This window comes from Arabidopsis thaliana, chromosome 3, assembly GCF_000001735.4.
Source record: "Arabidopsis thaliana chromosome 3, partial sequence".
Classification (NCBI taxonomy): Eukaryota; Viridiplantae; Streptophyta; class Magnoliopsida; order Brassicales; family Brassicaceae; genus Arabidopsis; species Arabidopsis thaliana.
Genome location: NC_003074.8, coordinates 12,602,002 through 12,627,923, shown reverse-complemented (window position 1 = coordinate 12,627,923; position 25,922 = coordinate 12,602,002). Strand labels below are relative to the sequence as shown.

At 37.4% G+C, this 25,922-nt stretch overlaps 1 protein-coding gene and 5 pseudogenes across 6 annotated transcripts; 5 read left to right on the top strand and 1 right to left on the bottom strand.

Annotated features, from left to right (window-relative positions):
- Positions 1-1,083: 1,083 nt before the first annotated feature.
- On the bottom strand, positions 1,084-1,798 carry AT3G30848 (annotated as a pseudogene; the record flags this gene model as incomplete). The annotated part of the gene is made up of 3 exons: positions 1,084-1,140; positions 1,221-1,523; positions 1,688-1,798.
- Positions 1,799-3,169: 1,371 nt separating this feature from the next.
- AT3G30845 (uncharacterized protein) lies at positions 3,170-3,487 on the top strand (the record flags this gene model as incomplete). The annotated part of the gene is made up of 1 exon (NM_113990.1): positions 3,170-3,487. One exon carries the CDS (start codon positions 3,170-3,172, stop codon positions 3,485-3,487), a length of 318 nt encoding a protein of 105 aa, NP_189710.1.
- A 1,908-nt stretch (positions 3,488-5,395) lies between these two features.
- AT3G30847 lies at positions 5,396-5,910 on the top strand (annotated as a pseudogene). Its single transcript has one exon.
- A 2,994-nt stretch (positions 5,911-8,904) lies between these two features.
- On the top strand, positions 8,905-13,273 carry AT3G30846 (annotated as a pseudogene; the record flags this gene model as incomplete). Its single annotated transcript has 1 exon — positions 8,905-13,273.
- Positions 13,274-19,673: 6,400 nt separating this feature from the next.
- On the top strand, positions 19,674-20,653 carry AT3G30843 (annotated as a pseudogene; the record flags this gene model as incomplete). The annotated part of the gene is made up of 2 exons: positions 19,674-20,488; positions 20,536-20,653.
- A 1,074-nt stretch (positions 20,654-21,727) lies between these two features.
- On the top strand, positions 21,728-25,195 carry AT3G30844 (annotated as a pseudogene; the record flags this gene model as incomplete). Its single annotated transcript has 1 exon — positions 21,728-25,195.
- Between the last annotated feature and the right edge of the window lie 727 nt (positions 25,196-25,922).

Genomic DNA, 25,922 nt, shown 5'->3' with positions numbered 1-25,922 from the left:
TCACGATCTCTTTTAATATATGCTCGTTTCGTTGTTGACTTGGTTGGTTTACGATCAACATATCTCTGTAATGTTTCATCAAAAAATTGATCAAACTTATCATCAAGTATTTCGTCAAGATTGTAAGATGAGGAAGATTCTTTTTTTTTGGAAGTAGTACAAGACCTTTTTCGTGAAAAGAGGAATGATTTGAAGAAAATAAGAAAGATATAAGATTGTGTTGTATCTTTATTTGAAGGACATAAAGAGGAATGATTTGGTGAAAAGAGGAATGATTTCAAGAAGATATGATTTGGTAAAGTAGCTTGGTAAAAAAGATAGAATTGTTTAGGAGATAAATAAGATTGTGTAGATGTCGATAGAAATGTCTTCTTAGTAATGAAGAAGATTGTTTGTTTATTTAGGAGAAATGTGTTTTTTATGTAGAAAAAGATTGTTTATTTATATAGAAACACAACTGAAATACAAGTGTTGTTTGATCGAACAAAAAATACAAGTATGTGTGGTGTACGATAATTGAAAACAAATTACTAGTTGTCTCTTTGAAACTTGTGGTGTCATCACAAAAATACAAACAAAACTTGTGGTGTCTTTGCACCAAACAAAACTTGTGGTGTTTGCAAAACTTACGGTGTTTGCAAAACTTGTAGTATCTTCATGTACAAGAGATGTCACCACTATTCAAATCCTCTAGATCCTACAACTCAAAACTCATTTCATAAGACCAAACACAAGTAAGAGAACTTAAACACAAGAATAGAACATAATACTTAAAGCATATAACACAACTGAACACTTAAAGTACATAATACACAACGTAATAAACTCATTTCATTCATGATCAGAACTTAAATACAACCAAACACAACTTAAACACATGAACATAACACAATGCTTAAAGCATAGAACACAACTTAAAGCTTAGAACACAACTGAAACACATAAATTATATAACAGAACTTAAACAAGAACATAAACTCAAAAGCATATACTAAGGACAACATGTCAGTAATGAACTTGTGCTTAAGAGCCAACTCGTAGAAAGACTCATTTTTTGTTAGGACACTCTCTAGTAATCTGTCCTTACTTAGCTTCTTTTTTTTGAAACAGAAGCTTCTCTTTACCATTAAGTAGCTTATCCTTAATCCCCCAAATATATTGCATCTCCGTCATAGTGTTGTTTGCATCACCTTCCATAGTAGGCTACGCTTTGGCTTTACCTTTGGCTTTGGCTTTGGCTGCCTTACACCAATGGGACTAGTTTGATCCCCTTCAAGGTCAATTGTCACATGATCTCCTGCAGATTCATTTTGTTTTCTTCGCTTGGCAGGTACATTTAAATCATTGCAAGAACACAACTTTTGATCAAACCTAACCTCCCTCCAAGCATGCTCAAGACTGAACTTAGTCTTGTAATCAGTGTAGAAAATTTGGTGAGCCAAGTTCACCACATAATTATCATTCTGCCCACTAGTTTTCTCTTTGGTTGAAGCCACATAGCTTCCTACGAACTTGCAACAACCCTCATTTATCTTAGACCATCTCTGTATACAACATTTTGGTGATCTCTTTTCCATCCCTTGTAGCTAGGGACTTGTAGCAAAGTAGGCAGCGATGCGGTGCTAGAATGATGTTACTTTTTGCTCATTGGATACAACAAAATCTATGGAGGTGTTGAGCCACGCACTGATGAGGACCACATCTTCAGTTGGTCCCCATTTGCATCTTGATTTCTTGTTTGCAATTGGCTGTTCCACTTTGCTTGGATCATCAGTCCATTGAACTTCTGATGATCCATCATCTATGCTTGGTGAAAAACAAGCATATTGATTTGGTGGAAGCACTTGGTTCTCTTTTTGAGAGGTTAAAAAGTTTAAAAAACTTAGTTGATGGGAATATGAATTTGAGGAATCAATAACAATGTTTTGGGTGAAGTTTAAAATGATAAGAAACGTTTCAAATAATTTTGATGTGTTTTAAAAAGTTTCAAATAATTTTAAAGGAATGGGTTACGGTTTTTAAATTGTTCAAGTTGTGGTTATATGTGTTGTCAAAGCATTGATCACATAGAGCAAACAATGAGTAGCATTAGACTTTAACCTAATGGTAAACAAACCAAGAATCTATTACTAATAAAAGAAACTACTTGAGACCTCTCAAGGTGTTCACATCAACTATTTTTACAACACTCTCTTCATACGTCACATCAACATCGGCAAAAAAAAAATTTTAAATAAAAACTTTTACCCAGAATAGTAAAATGCCCAACTTTATGAAGTCCCCATACTCAATACGTAACATAAAAACGTAATAATTTTGTTGTTCCCTAATATCAATTGGTCCATCTAAAACCTAAAATCAGTTCACAAAAAAAAAACGAGAGGCATCCTTCCTCCTCATCGTCTCTATCCTCTCATGCTGAATCGATTCAGTTTTCTCCAAAAAACAAAAACGTCACCATTATCAAATTGCAACTTTGTCATCTTCACTCTCGTATCTATTAATTTATATATATTATAAACGACAAGCCTCTTTGCTATTTATCTCATCATCTAAGCTATCCTCAGCTTGAGTAATTATAGTTTTGCCCCTGAGTTTTAAGTAAATTAATCTTAGAGATTAAGTCGTAACCGTTAGATTAGATATGAAAATAAGGATTTTTATTCGTAGCCGTCGGCCTTAATACTTTGGCCTTTGCCCCTACCTTTTAAATTTACAATTAATTAATAGAAGCAATATAATAGTGACCATCAGATCAATATCAAAAGGAAGGGTTGTATATATATCAGCCGTCCGATTATTAGTTAAAGTTAGTCCTGGCCGTCAGATCTTCATTAATAAGACGCGGTGGATTTCAACCATCCATTTTATGACTTTCCTTATTCTTCATTAAATGGCAAATAAATGGATATCAACATAAATATTATCGGAATTCTGTTAATTGGATATTTTTACGTTGTTTACATTTATCACATATAATTTGATAATATTCTTTTTAGATACAGACGTGATTGGTCACGCTGTACATGTTGGTGATTTTACTACTTTGGATGTAGCAACTGGTGGTACAACAGAAAAAGTCGACTCAAATGAATATTATCTACGTAGCTTACTAAATATGTGTCTTGGTACATACTCTTGTGATACACCATACGAACTTGATAGATTGATGGTTTTACTAACTCCAAATTGCAGTGATGATGAGATTGACGGGATATGCTGTGAAGAAAGCGGTAATAACGACTGTCATTTAGACGATGGGTGGTACGTTAATGTTCCGAGTGAAATCAAAAGTGACTATATTTGTGGTGAAGAAAGTGATGGTGATGATGAGGAAGTAACACTATCAGAAGTCGATGAATTAGAAGATCTAGAAGACGATGAATCCGAAACTATGATGATGACTACGAAGAAGATGAAGAAGACGATGAAGGAGACGATAATGAACATGAACATGATGACGCTGAAGACGACTTATTTGAAGTAAATGACGTGAGGTCACAAATATCAGGAGAGGATCATTTACGTCATGATGGAGATTCAGATGGGGCGAAATATTGCATGTACTATAAGATTTCGATCGAACTTCGTGATACCAGGTAACTTGGATTTTATATGTACGTCAATCGTGATTGTCTAAATTATAAGGCCTGTATTTTTATGAGCTAATTCTAACCTCATGTGTTTTTAAAAAAAAAATTAATGTGTCTACTGTATAGGAATAATATATTGAAATGTGAGTTAACCGACACAGATGCTGTGAGATTTTATAATATGTGGAGATGATTAGAAAGAGAAGTTGTTGTTTGTATTATTTGATGGGTGTTGTTGATGGTTACAAAAGTATTTTTCATTCTTTTATTAAATATGTATTTGTATGTACCTTTAGATTGATACTTTCTTATATCTTAAAACTGGACTGTTTCTCATGAGAAACTTCTATATGTAACACAAATTTCACTGAATATACGCTGAACGCTTATATTCAAGAAGTTGAAGATTTTTAATCATTGTGAGTGTTCATATGTTATATATTTATCTCTTAACACATCACATTAATTTGTGGTTGATAAGGTGTGCTTTTCAAACTATCTCATGATGTTCTAAATTACCACGTAAAAAGTCTTCGTGATGATCTTTGTTTTGTTTTATCATCTTTTTCTTTCTTCATTACTTATAAATTTATTACATATCAATTTACACGTTTTGATCATGAATCCTAGAACTAATGATCTTATTTTTCTCCAGCTCTTATGTTTTTATGACTTAGATTAATTATTATAATTTCTTTGGTTTTAATAAACATATTAATTATATTCTGATGTACTTTGATATATAATATTCTATAATATCCAAATTTTGATTGTTAGACAAACACTTTTATTTTATACCGCTATTTATATGATCTAAATTAATTATTATTGTTAAAGTTTGACAATAATAATTCCCCCGGTTTATAATAATACAGACCTTATACCAATATAAATATGAATTCTATCTATATATCTAATTCATGAAAATGGACATATTAATAATCAGAAAATACAACATATTTCCTTGATTGGTTTCATATCTAAATTTAATTTATATTACTATACTTTATTATTTACCATTATTAGACAACCTACTAAGTTATAATATCGTATACTTAAGTATTTTTAAAATCGTTATGAAAATATTTTCTATAGATTTAGGATGAAATAAAACATATCCTCATTAATCAATGCGAATATTAACATAAAATAATGTATTAACAGTATTGTTACACATTAAAATCTATGTTTAGTGATCAGAAGAGGGGTCTTCCTCATGCACATATGGTTCTATTTTTAGGAAAAGACTCAAAGATTCCAACTGGTGATCATATTGATAAATTCATCGGTGCTGAGATAAAGATCTAGAGCCGCATTTATATGACATAGTCTCTGGTTGTATGATACATGGACCGTGTGGACCAGAATTTCCCAATAATGTTTGCATGAATAATGGGAAATGTTCAAAAAAATTTCTAACACCAAGAAGCTCTTCGACGACGCTCAACGATGATGGTTAGCCCCTCTATAGGAGACGTGACGATAAGAGATTAATCGTGAAAAAGGGTTTCGAGTGCGACAACAAGTACGTTGTTTCTTACAATAGAGCGTTGTTGTTACGTTATCGTGCACTTATTAACGTCGAATGGTGTAACCAATCAAGTTCTATTAAGTATCTTTTGAACTACATCAAAAAGAGGATGAAAAGGGTAATATTATTCATGACGAGATAGAAAAATATTTTAGCTGCAGGTATGTTTTTTCCGTACTTGGTATATGGTGTGATGATTTGTACTGAGATTTATTAGGTTTATATTGCTTTTTTGTACATGTAGATATATCCAAAGTAAATGTATCATTTCTAAAACTCACTGAAGTTTTTCATTTTGTTTCCACTCTCCAAAAAGAGAGTATATCTCCACCATACCTACATCATACCTAAAGAAAGCAACAACCAAATACAATGAACAAACTACAAGATCCTTCAGAATTCGTAAATCATCTACTTATCCACAGTTCCAGTTACAAGTCTCATCTACTTATCAATTACTATGTATTTTGTATACTTGGCTATAGTCTATGGTCTCATCTACAATCACTAACGATGAAAGTATATGTTTCGTTTGATCCTACAGGCAACACACAATTACATTTCAAACACCAACAAAAGTATACAACCTACATATAGTATAAAAACACAAAAAAATATACAAAATATTCATATCATTCGGAAGAAAATAACCTCACAAATAGATAAACATAAGATTTCTAATGCAATCAAGCCGAACAATGAAAAAGGTAAAAGATGAACAATGACACATCGGAATTCTTTGTGGTGAATCAATGAACGCATCTACAATTCGCCTAATTCCACAATAGAAAGCCATAATTCAACAATAATCGCAGAGTCTGAGAATAGAAGCTTCGTCGTCAACACTCTCCGCCGGCAGCTCTCTGCAATTGTACTGCAATTCTCCTAATTCCACAATTTGCCTAATTCCTCAATAGAAGCTTTGTCGCCAGCTCTCTCCGCCGGTAACTGTCTCCATCATTGGTAGCTCTCTACATCGCCAGCAGCTCTCTACGTCGCCGGCAATTCTCTCTGCCGTCGTCATCTCTCTTCGTCGTTAGATCTCTTCCCAAAAGTTTTGAGTTTTGTTTATTTGTTTACTATTTTTTTTGTGTGCAAAGACCTGTTTCATTCAATCAACCGGAATAGGAGTGTACAAAGCTTAGAGTTTTAGCCAATGATAAAGGAAGATTACTATCATAGCTAAAAGGCAATATAAAGGATAGATAGTTCAGCAACGTATCCAAAAGGAATTGGAGACATGGGCAATATAGCACCAAGTCACATGCGAGTCCAAGGGAAGCCGAAGCCACATTCGCGACCAATTCGGGACCATGGGGAACTGTTCTTATCAATAGACATTGGGACGTTGAAGAAGGTTCCATAAACTCGATTCTTGCCGATACAAGAGAAAGAGTTAGGGACATAAGGTTCTCATCGAAAGAAGCTATTCGCTGAATTTGGAGTGGATTCTTGCAAAGCCAACTCAAGGGTAAAGGAGTCCTTTCCCGATCAAGCCGTAGAGAAAACACATTAAATTTGAACCGCTTAGTGCAGGATTTGAAAATCCAACTTTGATAATATCTCAATAAGAGAGAAAACGGTCCAGAAGAAAAATATGACATGCGCCCTCGAGAAACTCACCAGACAAGGCGCAAGTAACGCTCCAAGATTATCTACTGCCATTAACGAAGCTCGGTGAGAGGATTCTTCTAGGGAAAGCTTGTAATCGATGTAAAGTTGGTTGAGACTAGATTCCTCGGAGGGAGTCTGAAAAATACTTCCCATATGACTTCAACAATGGTAGCTATCAAACCAGCCTAAAGATGTCGTTTCTCTTCTAGCATGGAGTCCATGACAAGCCAAAAGAGAGTTAAAAGGTGTAACGCCCGTGAACTGGAAAATCGGTTAGGGTTTGTTTTAAAATCATCCGATTTAATTGGTTGGGTTAATTGGAAACCCTAGCGTGTGCCTATAAAAGAAGGAAACTCGAAATTAGGGCTTTAGTTAGCCACTTTTCGTTTTATAAAGGAGAAAAAGAGAGAAAAGGAGAATGAGCAGAATCGTTAGGGTTTGGGAGAAATCAGTTTCGTCATATCAAATCGTGGTAAAAGGTAACGAAATTTGGTAGAGTTATTCCGAAGTCCTTTGTCGTTATTCTCCAGTTTACAGAATTGGATTTGGATTAAAATTGGTTGAGTTATTCGCAGTTTCGTGAGACACGTTTTCTCAGACGCGAATTAGGACCAGCGGAGATTGAAACTGAGATCGTGGTCTCGTCTGTTTTCCGATCGGCACGAGATTTTGTGGGCAGCTTTGTGACGTCTGCAGCTAGGATTTCACCGGAGCGATTGAATAGTTAACGACGTTTCTGGACTGTTTCAGACGCAAGGAGAGTCTCTCCTGGGTTAAATTGCTATTAGAATCAATTTGTTAAGGTGAGTGCGTGACCATGAGCTTATCTGAGCGATTGGGTTGTGTGATTTATTTTGTGTGTTGATATGTAGGTGTGGTGAATGTGTTTTGGGTGAATTGTTCAATGACTGGTTTGTTTGTATTGTATTCGTGATTATACCTTTGTATTTGCTTGTGTGTATAGCTCGTAGATGGGAGGATCGCCTCACTAAGTATTTATGATAATACTTACGCATCTCATTGTGTTGTTGATGCAGGTAAAGATAAAGTGTGATCGTGGAATCATGGCAAGGAAGAGAGGATGATCTAGGAACTCGTTGGTTTTATTTTTGATGTTTTTGGTTATTGGAACCCGGTTAGGATTGTCAGTTATTCTTGGTTTTGTTGGTCGAATTATTTATTTATTCATAAAATAGTATTTTTGACTTGCGGTTTAATTATTATGTTATTGGTTGGTTTAATTAGATATTTATGGGAATATTTAATTATATTTTAAAAAAAAATGGGTCGGGTTGTTTCAATTTGGTATCAGAGCGATTACGGTTCTAGGATGTGTAGAAAAATTAATTGATGAATTATTTTCCTGATGATTGATGTGGGATGAGCTAGGGTGTTAGCATATTGAGGATTGATTATGGAGTGTTTAGTCAATTGTGTGTTGTTGGAGTCCTAGCATCATCTTCTCCGAGCCTTAAATGAGATTCCACAGTAAGTTGTTTGTGATATATTCGTTTGTTTTAGTTTCTTAGCCATTTGTTCTTGTGATATAAATGAGCCTTAATTGTCGCGGTAGGGGACGAGTCTTCGAGGGTACCGGCGAGAGTGATGGCCACAGTGCCACAGTTGAGCAGAGTGTGGGTTCGCAGCCTGAGTTTGTGGAGCCCGGGGTTAGGAACGGTCTTGGTGCCGATATAGCTGGTGCAGTCGGAGTGGGGGCTGGTGGAGCTGGTGTCGGTACCGGTGTGCATGCCGTTGGTGCTGAGGGCCCAGGAGTGATGGGTGCCGCAGCCGGAGGAGCCCAGGTTCCAGAGGTTGGTTTGGCGGGCCTGTTGAGGCAGTTGTTGGAGCGGTTACCAGGTGTGGTACCAGTGGAGGCTCCAGTTGCGCCACGAGTGGCGGAGGTGCAGCAGCGGGCTGCGGTTGTTGAGGAGGTTCCATCTTATTTGAGGATGATGGAGCAGTTGCAGAGGATTGGCACCGGGTATTTTTCTGGTGGTACTAGTCCTGAGGAGGCCGACAGTTGGAAGTCGCGGGTTGAGCGGAACTTCGGTTCGAGCAGATGCCCGACGGAGTATCGGGTGGATCTAGCAGTGATGGCGGAGTGTGACTGCCAGGAGGAGGCAGGCGGATATGTCTTGGGCAGATTTCGTGGCTGAGTTTAATGCCAAGTACTTTCTGAAGGAGGCGCTCGACCGTATGAAGGCGCGTTTTCTTGAGCTGACACAGGGTGAGCGGTCGGTTCGGGAGTATGACCGGGAGTGTAACCGACTCTTGGTGTATGCGGGTCGGGGCATGGAGGATGACCAGGCCCAGATGAGGAGGTTCTTGAGGGGACTTCGACCGGATTTGAGAGTGCGGTGTAGAGTGTCGCAGTACGCCACGAAGGCGGCACTGGTGGAGACGGCTGCTGAGGTAGAGGAGGACCTTCAGAGGCAGGTGGTGGGAGTGAGTCCAGCGGTACAACCGAAGAAGACTCAGCAGCAGGTGACACCTAGCAAGGGCGGCAAGCCTGCACAGGGGCAGAAGAGGAAGTGGGATCATCCTTCCAGAGCTGGACAGGGTGGTCGTGCAGGATGTTTTTCTTGTGGGAGCCTTGACCACAAGGTGACGGATTGCACGCAGCGAGCTGAGACGAGGGAGTGCTACCACTGCAGGGAGAGGGGACATCTCCACGTCAAGGTTGCTGGAGGGCAGTTTCTAGCGGTTCTGGGGAGAGCGAAGGATGTAGATATTCAGATTGCAGGGGAGTCAATGCCAGCAGATTTGATTATCAGCCCTGTAGAGTTGTATGATGTTATTCTTAAAATGGATTGGTTGGATCATTACAGAGTAAATCTTGACTGCCACCGTGGGAGAGTTTCTTTTGAGCGGCCAGAGGGAAGGTTGGTTTATCAGGGAGTGAGACCTACCTCAGGGAGTCTCGTCATCTCAGCCGTGCGGGCAGAGAAAATGATCGAGAAGGGCTGCGAGGCTTACCTGGTGACGATATCTATGCCGGAGTCTATGGGGCAGGTAGCAGTGAGCGACATTCGGGTTGTTCAGGAGTTCGAGGATGTGTTTCAATCGTTGCAGGGATTACCACCATCACGGTCTGATCCTTTCACGATTGAGTTGGAACCAGAGACAGCGCCGTTGTCTAAGGCACCCTACAGGATGGCTCCAGCAGAGATGGCAGAGCTAAAGAAGCAGCTAGAGGATTTATTGGGTAAGGGATTCATTCGTCCTAGTACTTCACCTTGGGGAGCGCCGATGTTATTTGTGAAGAAGAAAGACAGGAGTTTCCGCTTATGTATTGACTACCGGGAGTTGAACCGGGTCACTGTGAAGAACAAGTACCCTTTGCCAAGGATCGATGAGTTGTTGGATCAGTTGAGGGTTGCTACTTGTTTCTCCAAAATCGATTTGACGTCGGGTTATCACCAGATCCCGATAGCGGAGGCAGATGTTCGCAAGACTGCTTTCAGGACGAGATATGGACATTTTGAGTTCGTGGTGATGCCTTTCGGGTTGGCTAATGCACCTGCAGCGTTCATGAGGTTGATGAACAGCGTGTTCCAGGAGTTTTTGGATGAGTTTGTGATCATCTTTATTGATGACATTCTGGTGTATTCTAAGAGTCCTGAGGAGCATGAGGTACATCTGAGGAGAGTGATGGAGAAGCTACGGGAGCAGAAGTTGTTCGCTAAGTTGAGTAAGTGCAATTTCTGGCAGAGAGAGATGGGTTTTCTTGGTCACATTGTTTCTGTAGAGGGAGTTTCAGTGGATCCAGAGAAGATTGAGGCTATAAGAGATTGGCCTAGACCGACGAATGCCACTGAGATCAGGAGTTTTCTTGGGTTGGCAGGGTATTACAGGAGGTTCGTCAAGGGGTTTGCGAGTATGGCACAACCGATGACTAAGCTGACAGGGAAGGATGTTCCTTTTGTTTGGTCACCGGAGTGCGAGGAGGGTTTTGTGAGCCTGAAGGAGATGTTGACGAGTACACCAGTGTTAGCATTGCCAGAGCATGGAGAGCCTTACATGGTGTATACTGATGCCTCGGGAGTTAGTTTGGGTTGTGTTCTAATGCAGCGTGGGAAGGTTATTGCCTATGCATCACGGCAGTTGAGGAAGCATGAGGGCAACTATCCTACTCACGATTTGGAGATGGCTGCAGTAATCTTTGCCTTGAAAATTTGGAGGTCTTATCTTTATGGCGGGAAAGTGCAGGTGTTCACGGATCATAAGAGTTTGAAGTATATCTTCACTCAGCCAGAGCTGAACCTGAGGCAGAGGCGATGGATGGAGTTGGTGGGTGATTATGATCTGGAGATAGCTTACCATCCCGGTAAGGCTAATGTGGTTGCAGACGCGTTGAGCCGTAAGTGCGTGGGCGCGGCTCCAGGGCAGAGTGTTGAGGCCTTGGTGAGTGAGATTGGTGCTTTGCGGTTGTGTGCTGTGGCACGAGAGCCATTGGGATTGGAAGCTGTGGATCGAGCAGATCTTCTGACTAGAGTTCGGTTGGCTCAGGAGAAGGATGAGGGGTTGATTGCGGCTTCTAAGGCAGAGGGCTCTGTGTATCAGTTTGCAGCTAATGGGACTATCCTTGTGCATGGGCGAGTTTGTGTGCCTAAGGATGAGGAGTTGCGACGGGAGATCTTGAGTGAGGCTCATGCGAGCATGTTTTCCATTCATCCAGGAGCGACTAAGTTGTACCGAGACCTCAAGCGGTACTATCAGTGGGTCGGGATGAAGAGGGATGTTGCTAATTGGGTTGCAGAGTGCGATGTTTGCCAGTTAGTTAAGGCTGAGCATCAGGTGCCAGGTGGCATGTTGCAGAGTTTACCCATTCCTGAGTGGAAGTGGGATTTTATCACGATGGATTTTGTGTTGGGTTGCCTGTGTCGCGAACCAAAGATGCTATTTGGGTGATCGTGGACCGTCTGACTAAGTCAACACATTTTCTGGCCATCAGAAAAACCGATGGAGCGGCGGTGTTGGCTAAGAAATATGTGAGCGAGATCGTGAAGTTGCATGGAGTACCTGTGAGTATTGTGTCAGACAGGGATTCCAAGTTTACTTCTGCATTTTGGAGAGCCTTTCAGGCAGAGATGGGCACTAAAGTGCAGATGAGCACGGCTTATCATCCACAGACAGATGGGCAATCTGAGAGGACTATTCAGACGCTTGAGGATATGTTGCGGATGTGTGTCTTGGATTGGGGAGGTCATTGGGCGGATCACTTGAGTCTGGTAGAGTTTGCTTATAACAATAGCTATCAGGCGAGTATTGGGATGGCTCCTTTTGAAGCGTTGTACGGGAGGCCATGCAGGACACCGTTATACTGGAACCAAGTGGGGGAGAGGAGCATATATGGTGCAGATTATGTTCAGGAGACCACGGAGAGGATCCGGGTCCTTAAGCTGAACATGAAGGAATCTCAGGATCGACAGCGGAGTTATGCTGACAAGAGGAGGAGAGAGCTTGAGTTTGAGGTTGGGGACAGAGTGTATCTTAAGATGGCCATGTTGCGAGGTCCGAACAGGTCTATCTTAGAGACTAAGTTGAGTCCGAGGTACATGGGTCCGTTCAGGATTGTTGAGAGGGTGGAACCAGTGGCATACAGGTTAGAGTTGCCTGATGTTATGCGTGCGTTTCACAAGGTCTTTCATGTGTCGATGCTGGGGAAGTGTCTTCACAAGGATGATGAGGTGTTGGCTAAGATTCCAGAGGATCTTCAGCCCAACATGACTTTGGAGGCGAGACCAGTGAGGGTTCTCGAGAGGAGGATCAAGGAACTTCGGCGGAAGAAGATTCCTTTGATCAAAGTCCTGTGGGACTGCGATGGTGTGACAGAGGAGACTTGGGAGCCAGAGGCGAGGATGAAGGCAAGGTTCAAGAAGTGGTTCGAGAAGCAGGTTGCTGCATGAGTTTGCCTTTCCTTGGTTTCCAGTTTCAGTGTTGTTGAGTTTTTGAGCTTTTGAGTTGTTGTTCTTATTTCGCTTTCATTTGTATTTTCGTTTGGAGTTGTAACGATCATGACAGTTGATGATTAATAAGATGAGTATTTTTTTTCTTGGATTTGACTTGAGTTGTCTTATTTAAGAATGTGTTGTGCGGTTTCCAAAAATGGAAAGTTTCCTAGAAAGGACTTGTCTATTTTTGGAAAGTTTGAGTAAACAACCTAAGAGAAAGGTATGTTTACGAGATGGCCGGGAGTTGGTCATAAGGATGTTCTCGAGGGGATATGATGGATGGTGAGGCATAGAGGTGTCTTACGCGAATCCATGAGAGAGTCTGGAGATATGCTCGGAAGCGTTTAGTATTGTTGCTCGAGGGACATGAGGGTCCCAACGACTCGTGAGGAGCGGGGTATGCTCCTGAGGTACCGGTAACTCGAGGGACATGGTGTCTTTAGAGTACGAGGGGTACGGTGGCTTCGGGTGACGATCCGAGAGCACGCTTTAGGGTGACGACCCGAGAGCGAGTTTTGTGGTATTATTTTCTCCAAGTGTCGTAACTCGATGACTTTGTGGCTGAGAGTGAGCCGACACAACTCAGGGTTTGACTTTGAGTGGGGAAGATAATATGTGTGATACCCGAGATACCGTAGGCCGAGGCCTGAGAGTGACGGTTTATGCTCGAAGATTGCGGTCTGAGAGTGGAGAGTGAGTTGTGAGCAACAATGACTAGTAAATCGTGAGTATATCGACTGGATAGAGAGACCTAGAGGGGGTCTGGTTGGAGGGAGTGCGGACTGTATTGATGGTTGCACGAAGTTCCTCGGAGTGGAAGGGTGAAGCTAGATTCGAGGACGAATCTATGTTAGTGGGGGAGAATTGTAACGCCCGTGAACTGGGAAAATCGGTTAGGGTTTGTTTTAAAATCATCCGGTTTAATTGGTTGGGTTAATTGGAAACCCTAGCGTGTGCCTATAAAAGAAGGAAACTAGAAATTAGGGCTTTAGTTAGCCACTTTTCGTTTTATAAAGGAGAAAAAGAGAGAAAAGGAGAATGAGCAGAATCGTTAGGGTTTGGGAGAAATCAGTTTCGTCATATCAAATCGTGGTAAAAGGTAACGAAATTTGGTAGAGTTATTCCGAAGTCCTTTGTCGTTATTCTCCAGTTTACAGAATTGGATTTGGATTAAAATTGGTTGAGTTATTCGCAGTTTCGTGAGACACGTTTTCTCAGACGCGAATTAGGACCAGCGGAGATTGAAACTGAGATCGTGGTCTCGTCTGTTTTCCGATCGGCACGAGATTTTGTGGGCAGCTTTGTGACGTCTGCAGCTAGGATTTCACCGGAGCGATTGAATAGTTAACGACGTTTCTGGACTGTTTCAGACGCAAGGAGAGTCTCTCCTGGGTTAAATTGCTATTAGAATCAATTTGTTAAGGTGAGTGCGTGACCATGAGCTTATCTGAGCGATTGGGTTGTGTGATTTATTTTGTGTGTTGATATGTAGGTGTGGTGAATGTGTTTTGGGTGAATTGTTCAATGACTGGTTTGTTTGTATTGTATTCGTGATTATACCTTTGTATTTGCTTGTGTGTATAGCTCGTAGATGGGAGGATCGCCTCACTAAGTATTTATGATAATACTTACGCATCTCATTGTGTTGTTGATGCAGGTAAAGATAAAGTGTGATCGTGGAATCATGGCAAGGAAGAGAGGATGATCTAGGAACTCGTTGGTTTTATTTTTGATGTTTTTGGTTATTGGAACCCGGTTAGGATTGTCAGTTATTCTTGGTTTTGTTGGTCGAATTATTTATTTATTCATAAAATAGTATTTTTGACTTGCGGTTTAATTATTATGTTATTGGTTGGTTTAATTAGATATTTATGGGAATATTTAATTATATTTTTTTTTTTTTAAAATGGGTCGGGTTGTTTCAAAAGGTACTAAATAGATTGGGTTTGATAGAGATTTTTCATAACCGGACCTGGCAAAAGAAGATCTATGACCAAGCACACCGTCGATCAAGAGTCAATAAGTTTAAGCTTTCACAAAGCGTAGCCATTGATGATTGTGGCAACATGATCTTAAGGTGACAAAACCAGAACCTCAACGAAATCGATTCACATCTCAGGTGAAACGATGCTTCTTGGAAACATATATCAGAGAAACAATGCAGCATAAGTAAAGGCTTTGACAAAAAAAAAAAGGTAAGAGACCTAGGCCAATCTTTTAGAGGATTCACGCCTCTGCTTATTGTATTGAGTCGAGACTTGGATAATGGGCCTAAATTTGACCATAGGCCCAACAAATAGAACCCTAAATTCTCCTCGGCTGGGCTGGGAATGGTGATGGTGTGGCGGCTACGTAGAGACGAGCATATGATCGGAGTTGAGACACTCTTTGTCAGAGGGGAAAGAAGTGGAGTACACATGCTACACATAGTCTTCATGGTGCAAAAAAGGTTGGTGGTGGACAAATCTAACCTTTGATTTGATTCAGATCTAAAAATTTGGGGAGGTATTGGGGATAATAGCTTCACCTTAGGGAGTGTGGGCAGAGCATGAATCTGGAAGAGCTGCACCTGACAACTCCTCCATTTGTTGCCACTATGAATTGAGGGATCATTTGAGCTTGTTGATTGAAAAAGGGTTCAAAAAGGTTGATGAAAGTTTTTAAAAGGTTGAGAAAATAGTTGAAGTAAGATTAAAACAGAACATAGATTGCGAAAGAGGAAGAAAGAAGAGACAAAATCCCGACGTCGGCGAGCCGAAGCTTAACCGACATCAAAAAGCATGGCTAGCGAGAGCTTCTCGATATTAGGGCCTGAGAGAGAACTCACGTATTCCCATTATCGTCTCTTGGTGTTTATTAATTTTTTAAAAATCAAAAATAAGGTAAATGAGTGCTATATTTGTCCAATAAACTTAGGAATGCTATTTTTGTCACAAAAAATTCATTTAGTGCCATTTTTGGGACGAAAAACTTCATTTAGTGTCATTTGAGGAAATTTATCTAGATGAAAAACAATAACATATATCTATAAATCATCATAAAAACAAAAATTATATAAGTCCGTGTTATAACTCTTAAAATATTATTTATATATAAATAATATTACTAAAATAAAATCTTTAATTTTTGAACGGAAATATCAACTAGCGGTGTATCACGAGTCAATATCTAGAATTATACAAAAGAGAAAAAAATAACTACATAAATCAGTAAATGTATACGTACCAATTTCTTTATGTTTGTCACATTTTTCTATACTTTATGGAAAATCTGGATTAGACTGACAAACGGCAAATACCTCAAGTTAATTTCCTTAAACCCGGTTTTAATTCATTCGGGTCTGGATTCACCCGGTTTTATCGTATTCGAACCATGGATAAATATTTGATGGGTTTTTTTATTAATTTGTTTGGATCCTGTTTTATCACAAATGAACAATACACATCTTTATTACCTTAAATCCTTTCCATAATAGTCGGTTAAATTCAACTCATTTGCTAACTTATATGCAATCATAACAACTTTAATTCAAACCTTCCATATCTTGATGATCTCTCGATAAACCTAGCAGTTATCTCCTAACCTTGTTATTCGCCATTAACATTTGATCTTTCCATAGTTTTTTGATATCTCTATAAACCTGGCATAATCAAACATTTATTCCCTAATATCTTGCGGCAGTGAATATTTTTTTGTCGCTTGCTATGAATTAGCGAAGCCTAATTAGTTATCCTATAAATACTAAACACCTAAACCCCGTTTTTCATCACCAAACATAAAAAGCTATCAGTCATTTTACAACATTACACATACCTTACAACCATTGCGAAAAGACAAGATTAGAGTTGATAAAGCAGAGTTCAGAAAATTAGATCGAAACATGCTTAGTGTGTCAGATGGATTAAGGATCATACCCTGAAATTGAGATCAAAATTATGGAGAAACTGAGCTCTCTGGAAATCAGATCACATTAGAGAATAAGAAGAAAGCAAAAGTATCTAAACCAATCGGAGAAACAATTGAATCCGAAAATCAAAAACCCAGATTTGAAGATGAAAGATCAAAAGAGAGTAAAGCAGATGTGAGATGAAAAATAGAGAACGTATCAAAGCAAAAGCCGCAATCCAATTTTTTCTCTTTGGTGGTTATGAATCTCATTTTTTTGTATGCATTTTCTTTTTGGTTCAGATCTTTTTTTTTTTGTATGTCCTATGACTATTAACATTAATACTAGATTTGGTAACATTCTTAAGCAAAAATTGTCGACACACACTTTAAAATTATTAAAAATTTTCATAAATTATATATTTTAAATTATAGTTTGGAATTAATCAACTTAAAAATAGTCCTACCATTTATTTTAGGCTACAAAGTATTATATATAGTAACATCTCTTTACTTTTATAACAACTAATTTAAATTGATTAAATTCCAAACCAAAACAATTTATTAGTTCACTAGTTTAATCATGTGCTCTGCACAGGGTCAAGAGTAAAAAAATAATCATAATGGACGAAATTACCCTTAAAGTGGGACAGCGCTCTGACGAAGATGGCGACATATCAGCTTTTGGCTGATGTGATGATACAGGACGAAAAATCATGGTGGAAGCATAAAGGATTAGGGGAAAGAATAGTGGAGAACAGCTGGCTTCTACTGTTGTTATTGGGTATTTAAAAATGACTTGTTTAAACATATTGGTTATCCAAAATTCTAGGGGGGGCAACGTAATATATAATACATTAGGAGACATGATTACCTGATAGCGGGGGACAATGTAATATATAATGCATTAGGGGACATGATTACCTGTTAACGGAGAACAATTGGAGCAAGACTTTTGTTTTAGTCTCCAGATCTTGTCTCTGAATAGAAATTGTCTGTTGCATCTACGTTTTGTCCTCGATTTCATCATCTTGCTCTATTATTATGAATCCTACATCTTATATGCAATTGTTCTTATTTAAGAATTTTGAATTTTATTTAGATTTTCGCCATCTATTTTGGTCCACAGATTAGTTGAGCGTTATTGTCTTCACCTACAATTTAACATATTTTAATAATATCGAATGAGTAATAGAATTGGATCGGGACAAGATCTAGATACAACAGAAATATTATGATGAATAAAATTGGGAGACAAATTTAATTGAAAGTTACATGTAAAGAATATGTGCAGGTTGTCAGGAAAAGTGAGAGAGAGACAAAAGCGTTTCGTCTTCGGGAAGATAATAATGTATGGTTAAAGCGCACAGATTTCGAGGAAGGAGAGATAAAATAGAGAAGGATATGGAAAGGGACAAAATCGACATTTCAGTATGAAATGTGGCATGAGTTGTAAGGCCCAGCAAATTATGGCAGATTGCATAAGGATTTGAAAAAATATGGTATATGTTGTAATTTTTCCTAAAATTATCATTTTTATTATAAACAAAACTAAAAATAATAATTAAACTGTTAATAAAAGAAGGACATATAAATTACCAAAATGTATTGTTTGAACTTTGAAAGTAAAATGTCAGTAAATCTTCGTGGATTTGTTGGGAATCATTGATATAGATGAAGAATAAAAACAGTGAAAAAAGTTACATCGATTAGATGAGTAAAATAGTAAAGTGTAGAACTTGAAATATTAGAAAGAAAATAAATAAATTATTTACGATATATCTTCCGAGAAGGTGTCTCATCTCCTATTGCCTCTTCAAGAGAATGGATTCTCTGAAGATGAATTAACAAATAGAATCAAGAATCTAATAAGAGATCTAGATTTAGAAGTTGATTAAAATCATGAGAAGTGATTTTGACATATAAAAAACCCCTGTTGTAATCTAGATTTGGGGAAATTTGAAAGTTCAATGATTATAAAATGCAAAATCCATTGATGTATTTGTAATCGTCCATGCATTGAATATGAGAAAATAAAATGAGCAATATAGATATTAAAAACCAACAAAAAGTTGTAACTCAAGAATCAAAGTCGAAGCAATAATAAAATCACGAACAAACCAGGATCTAATGGAACTTGGCCATAAAAAAAAATCACAAAGCCAATTTCGTAAAATACTTTGACACGATGAATATCAACAAAAGAATCAGTTTTTTTTCCAATTGAACTTGCAGAAAACGGAATCAGGAAAAGGAAGAGATGTGTAGTCTCTTTGTAAGAAATTATGGGTAAAGTTTCATCGTTGAAATTAGAAGGGAAAGTGGAGGATTTGAGATCGTGGGAAAGAGTAGAACAGTTGGCGAAGTAATTGTTTTTTTTTTTAATAAATTTTTTTTTCTCTCGAGATTTGATAGGAAACATCTAAAAGTGAAAGAATTAGGACTTATGACAAATGCCAGACTGAGAGAGTTGCAGTTAATTGTAAAATGACTTATGAATTATTAGATAAAGATATAAACCGGATAAGTATGAATGTGATTATCCATCACTCATCTCTATCCACAAGATATGGATGATGTTTATCCAATACTTCATCCCTAAGATATGGATGATGTTTATCCATTACTTCTTCTTTAAGATATGGATGATGTTTATCCATTACTTATTCGCTAAGTAATTTACTTCCTAGCTAAGTAAACCCTACTATATATAACTCATTTCATTCATTTGTAAGTTATAGAGAAAATAGAGAGAAAAGAGAAGAGAAATAGAAAGCAATAAGAAAACTCTGGTTTTGAGTTTTATTCTCTCTAGTCTTTATTCTTCCTTCTTACTTTAATCTTTTATAACACGTTATCAGCACGATCGTCTCTCTGGGAGTTGTCTAACCAACCGATCGTCTATTTGATCAAGCATCTTTTGAGGTAACATTTAAATTATGTTAAATTCATTTTAATTCATTTATAAGAAATTATATGCTTGATATTTTCGGAGTATGAGGTTATACCTCCTCCTTAATCGAATGGTAGGCTATGCTATTCGAAATGCCATAAATGGCTCATTAATTGAATGATTATTTATTTATATAGATAATCATGTCAAATCTAGCTAAGCTCGATGTCGTTGCCCTTGATGTATCTGGTAAAAATTATATGTCATGGGCATCAGATATTAAGATGCATCTTAGATCAAATGGGCTTCTCAGCACCATAGATGCATCTGAAACGACATCAGATGAGAGCAAAGCTAAAGCCATGGTATTTCTACGCCACCATCTCCACGACAATTTGAAAAATGAATACATCACGAGAGAAGATCCTGTGGATCTATGGCAATCACTTAAAGATCGTTTCGATCATCAAAAATATGTGATTTTGCCAAAAGCCAGACATGAATGGCTAAATCTCCGGTTTTTGGATTACAAAAGTGTTGGTGATTATAATTCCGCCATGTTCGGAATCACCTCCAGGATGATATTATGTGGTGAAAAAGTGAGCGATTATGATATGATTGAAAAAACGCTCTCCACTTTTCATCCTGGAAATGTAATCCTTCAACAGCAATACCGGGCCAAAGGATACACTCGTTATTCCGAGTTGATGCAAGTCCTTTTGGTTGCTGAACAAAATAATGAACTCGTGATGATGAATCATTTATCTCGCCCACCTGGATCAGCTCCACTTTTAGAAGTGAATGTTGCTACATCCGGTGATGATAATTGGCGAGGACCCGGACCTTGTCGAGGCCGTGGTCGTGGTCGTGGGAGAGGTCGTGATCGTGGCCAAGGAAAAAGAAGAAGTTTCCATCCCAATGATTTTAACACGGAAAGAACCAACAAAAATAATGTTGGTCGTGTTAAGAAAAGGCATGTTGAAAGCACTTGCCACAGATGCGGCATGAAAGGACACTGGTACCAGACGTGTCGTATACCAAAACATTTAGCCGATCTGTATAAAGCCTCACAAAAGCAAAAGAAAGGGATGTTGAAACTAATCTCATCTGTGATGAGCCGGGACCTTCCTTTAAAGGCCAAGATGATGATAATCATCTTGATATCGCAGATTTTCTCGATTGATCATGACAACGAGAAATCAATATAATATATTATAGCCATATGTATAATCATGCTATGCATGACAAGCATTATAGATGCTTTTGTAATTCTGGAATAATGTTATATATTATGACATATGGATAGCCTATGTCAAATTTCATGAATAAATATTAGTTATGACATATGGATAGCCTATGTCAAATTTCATGAATAAATATTAGTTATGACATATGGATAGCCTATGTCAAATTTCATGAATAAATATTAGTTATGACATATGGATAGCCTATGTCAAATTTCATGAATAAATATTAGTTATGACATATGGATAACCTATGTCAAATTTCATGAATAAATATTCGTTATGACATATGGATAGCCTATGTCAAAGTTTCATGAATAAATATTTTATTCCAGAAAATATGTTATGACATATGGATAGCCTATGTCAAAATACAAGATTGAGGATGAAGATATATGTCTGGCGGACAGTGCTTATACGCACACTATCTTTAAAGATAAAAAGTACTTCTCCTCTCTCGAAATAAAAGACTCCGCTAGAAGCGTGAGTGCTATAAATGGCCATGCAAAGATAATATTAGGCTTTGGCGAAGCCAATTTTACAATGCCAAGGGGAACTCATTTTAAAGTAAATGATGCATTATATTCCCCTAAGTCTCATAGAAACTTGATAAGTTTCAAAGATATTCGAAGTAATGGATATCATATAGAGACTATGAATAAAGATGGCATTGAATATCTTTGCATAAAATCCGAGAGGCAATATATATTAGAAGAATTGCCAATGTTATCCTCCGGATTATATTGCACAAAAATAAATATAATCGCATCAAATGTTACAGTAAACTCGAGTGTCACAGTACACTCAAGTGAGTTTACTAGTACATTTAAGATATGGCATGAAAGACTTGGACATCCTGGTTCAGTCATGATGCGAAAAATTGTGCAAAATTCTAATGGCCATCCATTGAAAAACCAGAAAATATATAAATCTGGTGAGTTTTCTTGTAAAGCATGTTTTCAAGGAAAAATCATAATAAGGCCATCGCCAAACAAAATTGGGAATGGAAGACCTGAATTCTTGTCGAGAATTCATGGTGATATATGTGGGCCAATTCACCCACCGTGCGGGCCGTTTCGATATTTGGTGGTATTAATTGACGCATCAAGTAGATGGTCACATGTATGTCTTTTGACTACACGAAACACGGCTTTCGCAAGATTCATTTCCCAAATAATCAGGTTAAAGGCACAATTTCCTGATTATGCCATAAAGAAAGTCAGGCTTGATAATGCTGGGGAATTTACTTCACAAACCTTTAATGACTATTGTGTATCGATGGGAATCGATGTAGAGCATCCGGTCCCTCATGTTCATACACAAAATGGCATGACCGAATCATTAATTAAACGGTTGTAACTCATTGCAAGACCGTTAATATTGAGAACAAAACTCCCAATTTCTATATGGGGTCATGCTATATTGCATGTTGCAGCCTTGGTTCAGATTAGACCAAGCGCAGATAATGAATATTCCCCTTTACAAATGACTTATGGTCAAGTACCAAATTTATCCCATCTCCGCATTTTTGGATGTGCGGTATACGTGCCTATAACACCGCCACAAAGAACAAAAATGGGGCCCCAAAGGAGATTGGGAATATACGTTGGTTATGTATCACCGAGTATAATAAGGTATCTTGAACCACAAACTGGTGATTTGTTTACGGCACGTTTTGCCGATTACCATTTTAGTGAAGATGAATTCCCAGCTTTAGGGGGAAGAATTCATCAAATGCATATGCATAAAGATATAGAATGGTGCGCACCATCTTTAAAATATCTTGATCCCCCCACGAAGCATCCTGAGCTGGAAGTACAAAAGATTGTACATTTACAAAACATGGCAAATCAATTACCAGATTCGTTCACCGATACAAAAAAGGTGACAAAGTCATATATCCCCGCTGCAAATACCCCATCAAGAATTGAAATTCCTAGTGAGCTGAAATTAGATGGGAGCAAAATTAATGAACCTAAGGTTCAATTAAAGCGTGGGAGGCCTATTGGCTCAAAAGATAAAAATCCGCGAAAGAAAAAGAAATTGGGAGAAGAAAATGAAAAGGTTCTTCAAGAAGAACCAAGTCCTCGGGACGATAGAGAAAAGTATGAGATTTCCATTAACTATGCCCATGATGGTATCATATGGGATAGAGATGATATTGATGATGATAATGGAATATTCTCCTTTTCTTTATTTAAAGAGATCGATCAAGAGAATGATGATCCAGATCCAAAGACATTATCCGAGTGCTAAAAAAGGCCGGATTGGGAGAAATGGAAAAATGCCATGCAAGTTGAGTTGCACTCCCTTAATAAAAGAAATGTCTTTGGACCTATTGTCACTGCATCTAAGAGTGTAAAACCTGTTGGATACAAGTGAGTATTCGTGCGAAAAAGAAATGAAAAATATGAGATCACACGATATAAAGCCCGACTTGTTGCACAAAGTTTCTCTCAAAAACCAGGAGTTGATTATGAAGAAACATATTCTCCGGTCATGGATGCAATTACATTCAGGTACTTAATGAGCCTTTCGGCATCTAATAATTTAGATATGTACCTTATAGATGTAGTGACAGCTTATTTATATGGATCTCTTGATAATGATATATATATGAAAATCTCGGAAGGATTAAAAGTTCCCGAGGCATTAGACTCATCAAAGTCTAAAGATATATATATGGTCAAATTACAACGATCACTTTACGGATTGAAACAATCCGGACGCATGTGGTATAATCGTTTAAGCGATTATCTACTTAAGAAAGGGTATGTGAATAATGAAATCTGCCTTTGCGTCTTCATTATGAAATCCCCTTCGGGATTTGTGATCATTGTTGTTTATGTTGATGACCTAAATATAATTGGAACTCCAAAGGAGATTGATGATGCACGAACTCATATGAAAGAAGAGTTTGAAATGAAAGATCTTGGAAAAGACAAAATTTTGTCTCGGTCTCCAAATTGAGCATTTTCAAGATGGTATATTTGTGCATCAATCCAATTATACAAAAAAGATTTTAAAGCGCTTTAATATGGATAAAGCAAATCCTTTAAGTACTCCAATGGTCAATAGATCTTTAAATGTTAAAAATGATCCATTTAGACCTTGTGAGGATAACGGAGATTTTCTAGGTCCCGAAGTACCTTATATGAGTGCTATCGGTGGACTTATGTATCTTGCTAATTGTACTAGGCCAGATATTGCTTTTACTACTAACTTGCTTGCAAGGTACAATTCATCCCCTACACGAAGGCATTGGAATGGGATAAAACACATCTTCCGTTATCTTCAAGGTACTATTGATTTTGGATTACATTATCCTAGAAACCCCGAGTTTGGTCTAGTTGGTTTTGCAGATGCAGGGTATCTATCAGACCCTCATAAGTCTAGATCACAAACCAGATATGTTTTTACCATTGGAGGAACTGCAACCTCGTGGCGTTTTCAAAAGCAGACTATAGTCGCCACTTCATCAAACTACGCAGAAATAATTACTCTTCATGAGGCATCTAGAGAATGTGTTTGGCTTAGATCGATGACTAATCATATTCAAGAAGCAAGTGGATTAGTCATCAAAAGAGAGCCAACAAGAATATATGAAGATAATGCTGCATGTGTTGATCAAATCAAAGAAGGTTATATCAAGAGCGACAGAACGAAACATATCCCTCCACGATTCTTCTCCTACACTCAAGAGCTCGAGAAGAACAAGGAAGTAGAAGTGCAATACATTCGTTCAAGTGACAATACAGCGGAACTATTCACAAAGGCGCTTCCAACTTCTACATTTAGAAAGCATGTTCAAAGCATTGGAATGCGTCATTTACGAGACCTGTGAAGTCTCTTCGAGGGGGAGTTCACGTCACTGTACTCTTTTTCCTTGTCATGGTTTTTATCCCAATGGGTTTTTCCATGATAAGGTTTTTAACGAGGCAGTACGTAACTCATCAAAAGTGATGAATACTCAAGGGGGAGTGTTATAAACCGGATAAATATGAATGTGATTATCTATCACTCATCTCTATCCATAAGATATGGATGATGTTTATCCATTACTTCATCCCTAAGATATGGATGATGTTTATCCATTACGTCTTCTTTAAGATATGGATGCTGTTTATCTATTATTTATTCGCTAAGTAATTTACTTCCTAGCTAAGTAAACCCTACTATATATAGCTCATTTCATTCATTTGTAAGTTATAGAGAAAATAGAGAGAAAAGAGAAGAGAAATAGAAAGCAATAAGAAAACTCTGGTTTTGAGTTTTATTCTCTCTAGTCTTTATTCTTCCTTCTTACTTTAATCTTTTATAACAGATAAAGATATATCAAACAAAAACAAATATTTTATCCCAAGTTAGCCTAATCATGGTCTAAAGATCTGTGTCTTTTTAAAACGGGTGTACACTTTTGTGTTATTTTATTTATTGACCAAAATACTTTGAATACTAATGAGAAAGAAACTTAGTTTAAGAGACGTCCAAAATTAAAGCTGCTATCTCGTTAATTCTATTTTTTATTATAAGGAACTAAAAAATTTAAATATTTCTAATACCTATAACTTTTAAAAAGTGAAATATTATCATTTTTTCAACTATTAGACTTTTATGAAGAACTTAAAAATAATTAATAAGAAATTTATAAATTATAAATATTGAAATTTTATATTACAGGTGAAATCCTAGAATTAATGTCTTGGATTGATAATAATACGAGACAGTATATTACAAATAAAATCCTAAAAATAAAAATCAAAATATAATTATACAATCTTAAACCATAAATAAAACAAACAATATTAACTAAACAAATACAGCTTAAAATTCAAATTTTTTAAAATTGAATCTCCATTATTTTATAAGAAGTTTAAAAATTAGAAACATTTAAACTTTATACTACGACTGAAATCATAGAATTGATGGCTTTGGATAGATACTAATAGAGAAATTTCCACAAACAGCACAATAATATGGGATTGATAAATTATGTGTAAAATCTTAGAATCAATAATCACAATATAATTATACAATTTTAAACACTAAATAAAACAAACAATATTAAAACAAGTATAACATAAATTTTAATTTTTTTAAAAAATGCATATAGATTCTTTTATAAAAATTCTAAACATCATAATTTAAACTTTATACTACGGGTGAAACCCTAGAATTGACAGGTTTGGGTAGATAATAATGCGGAAT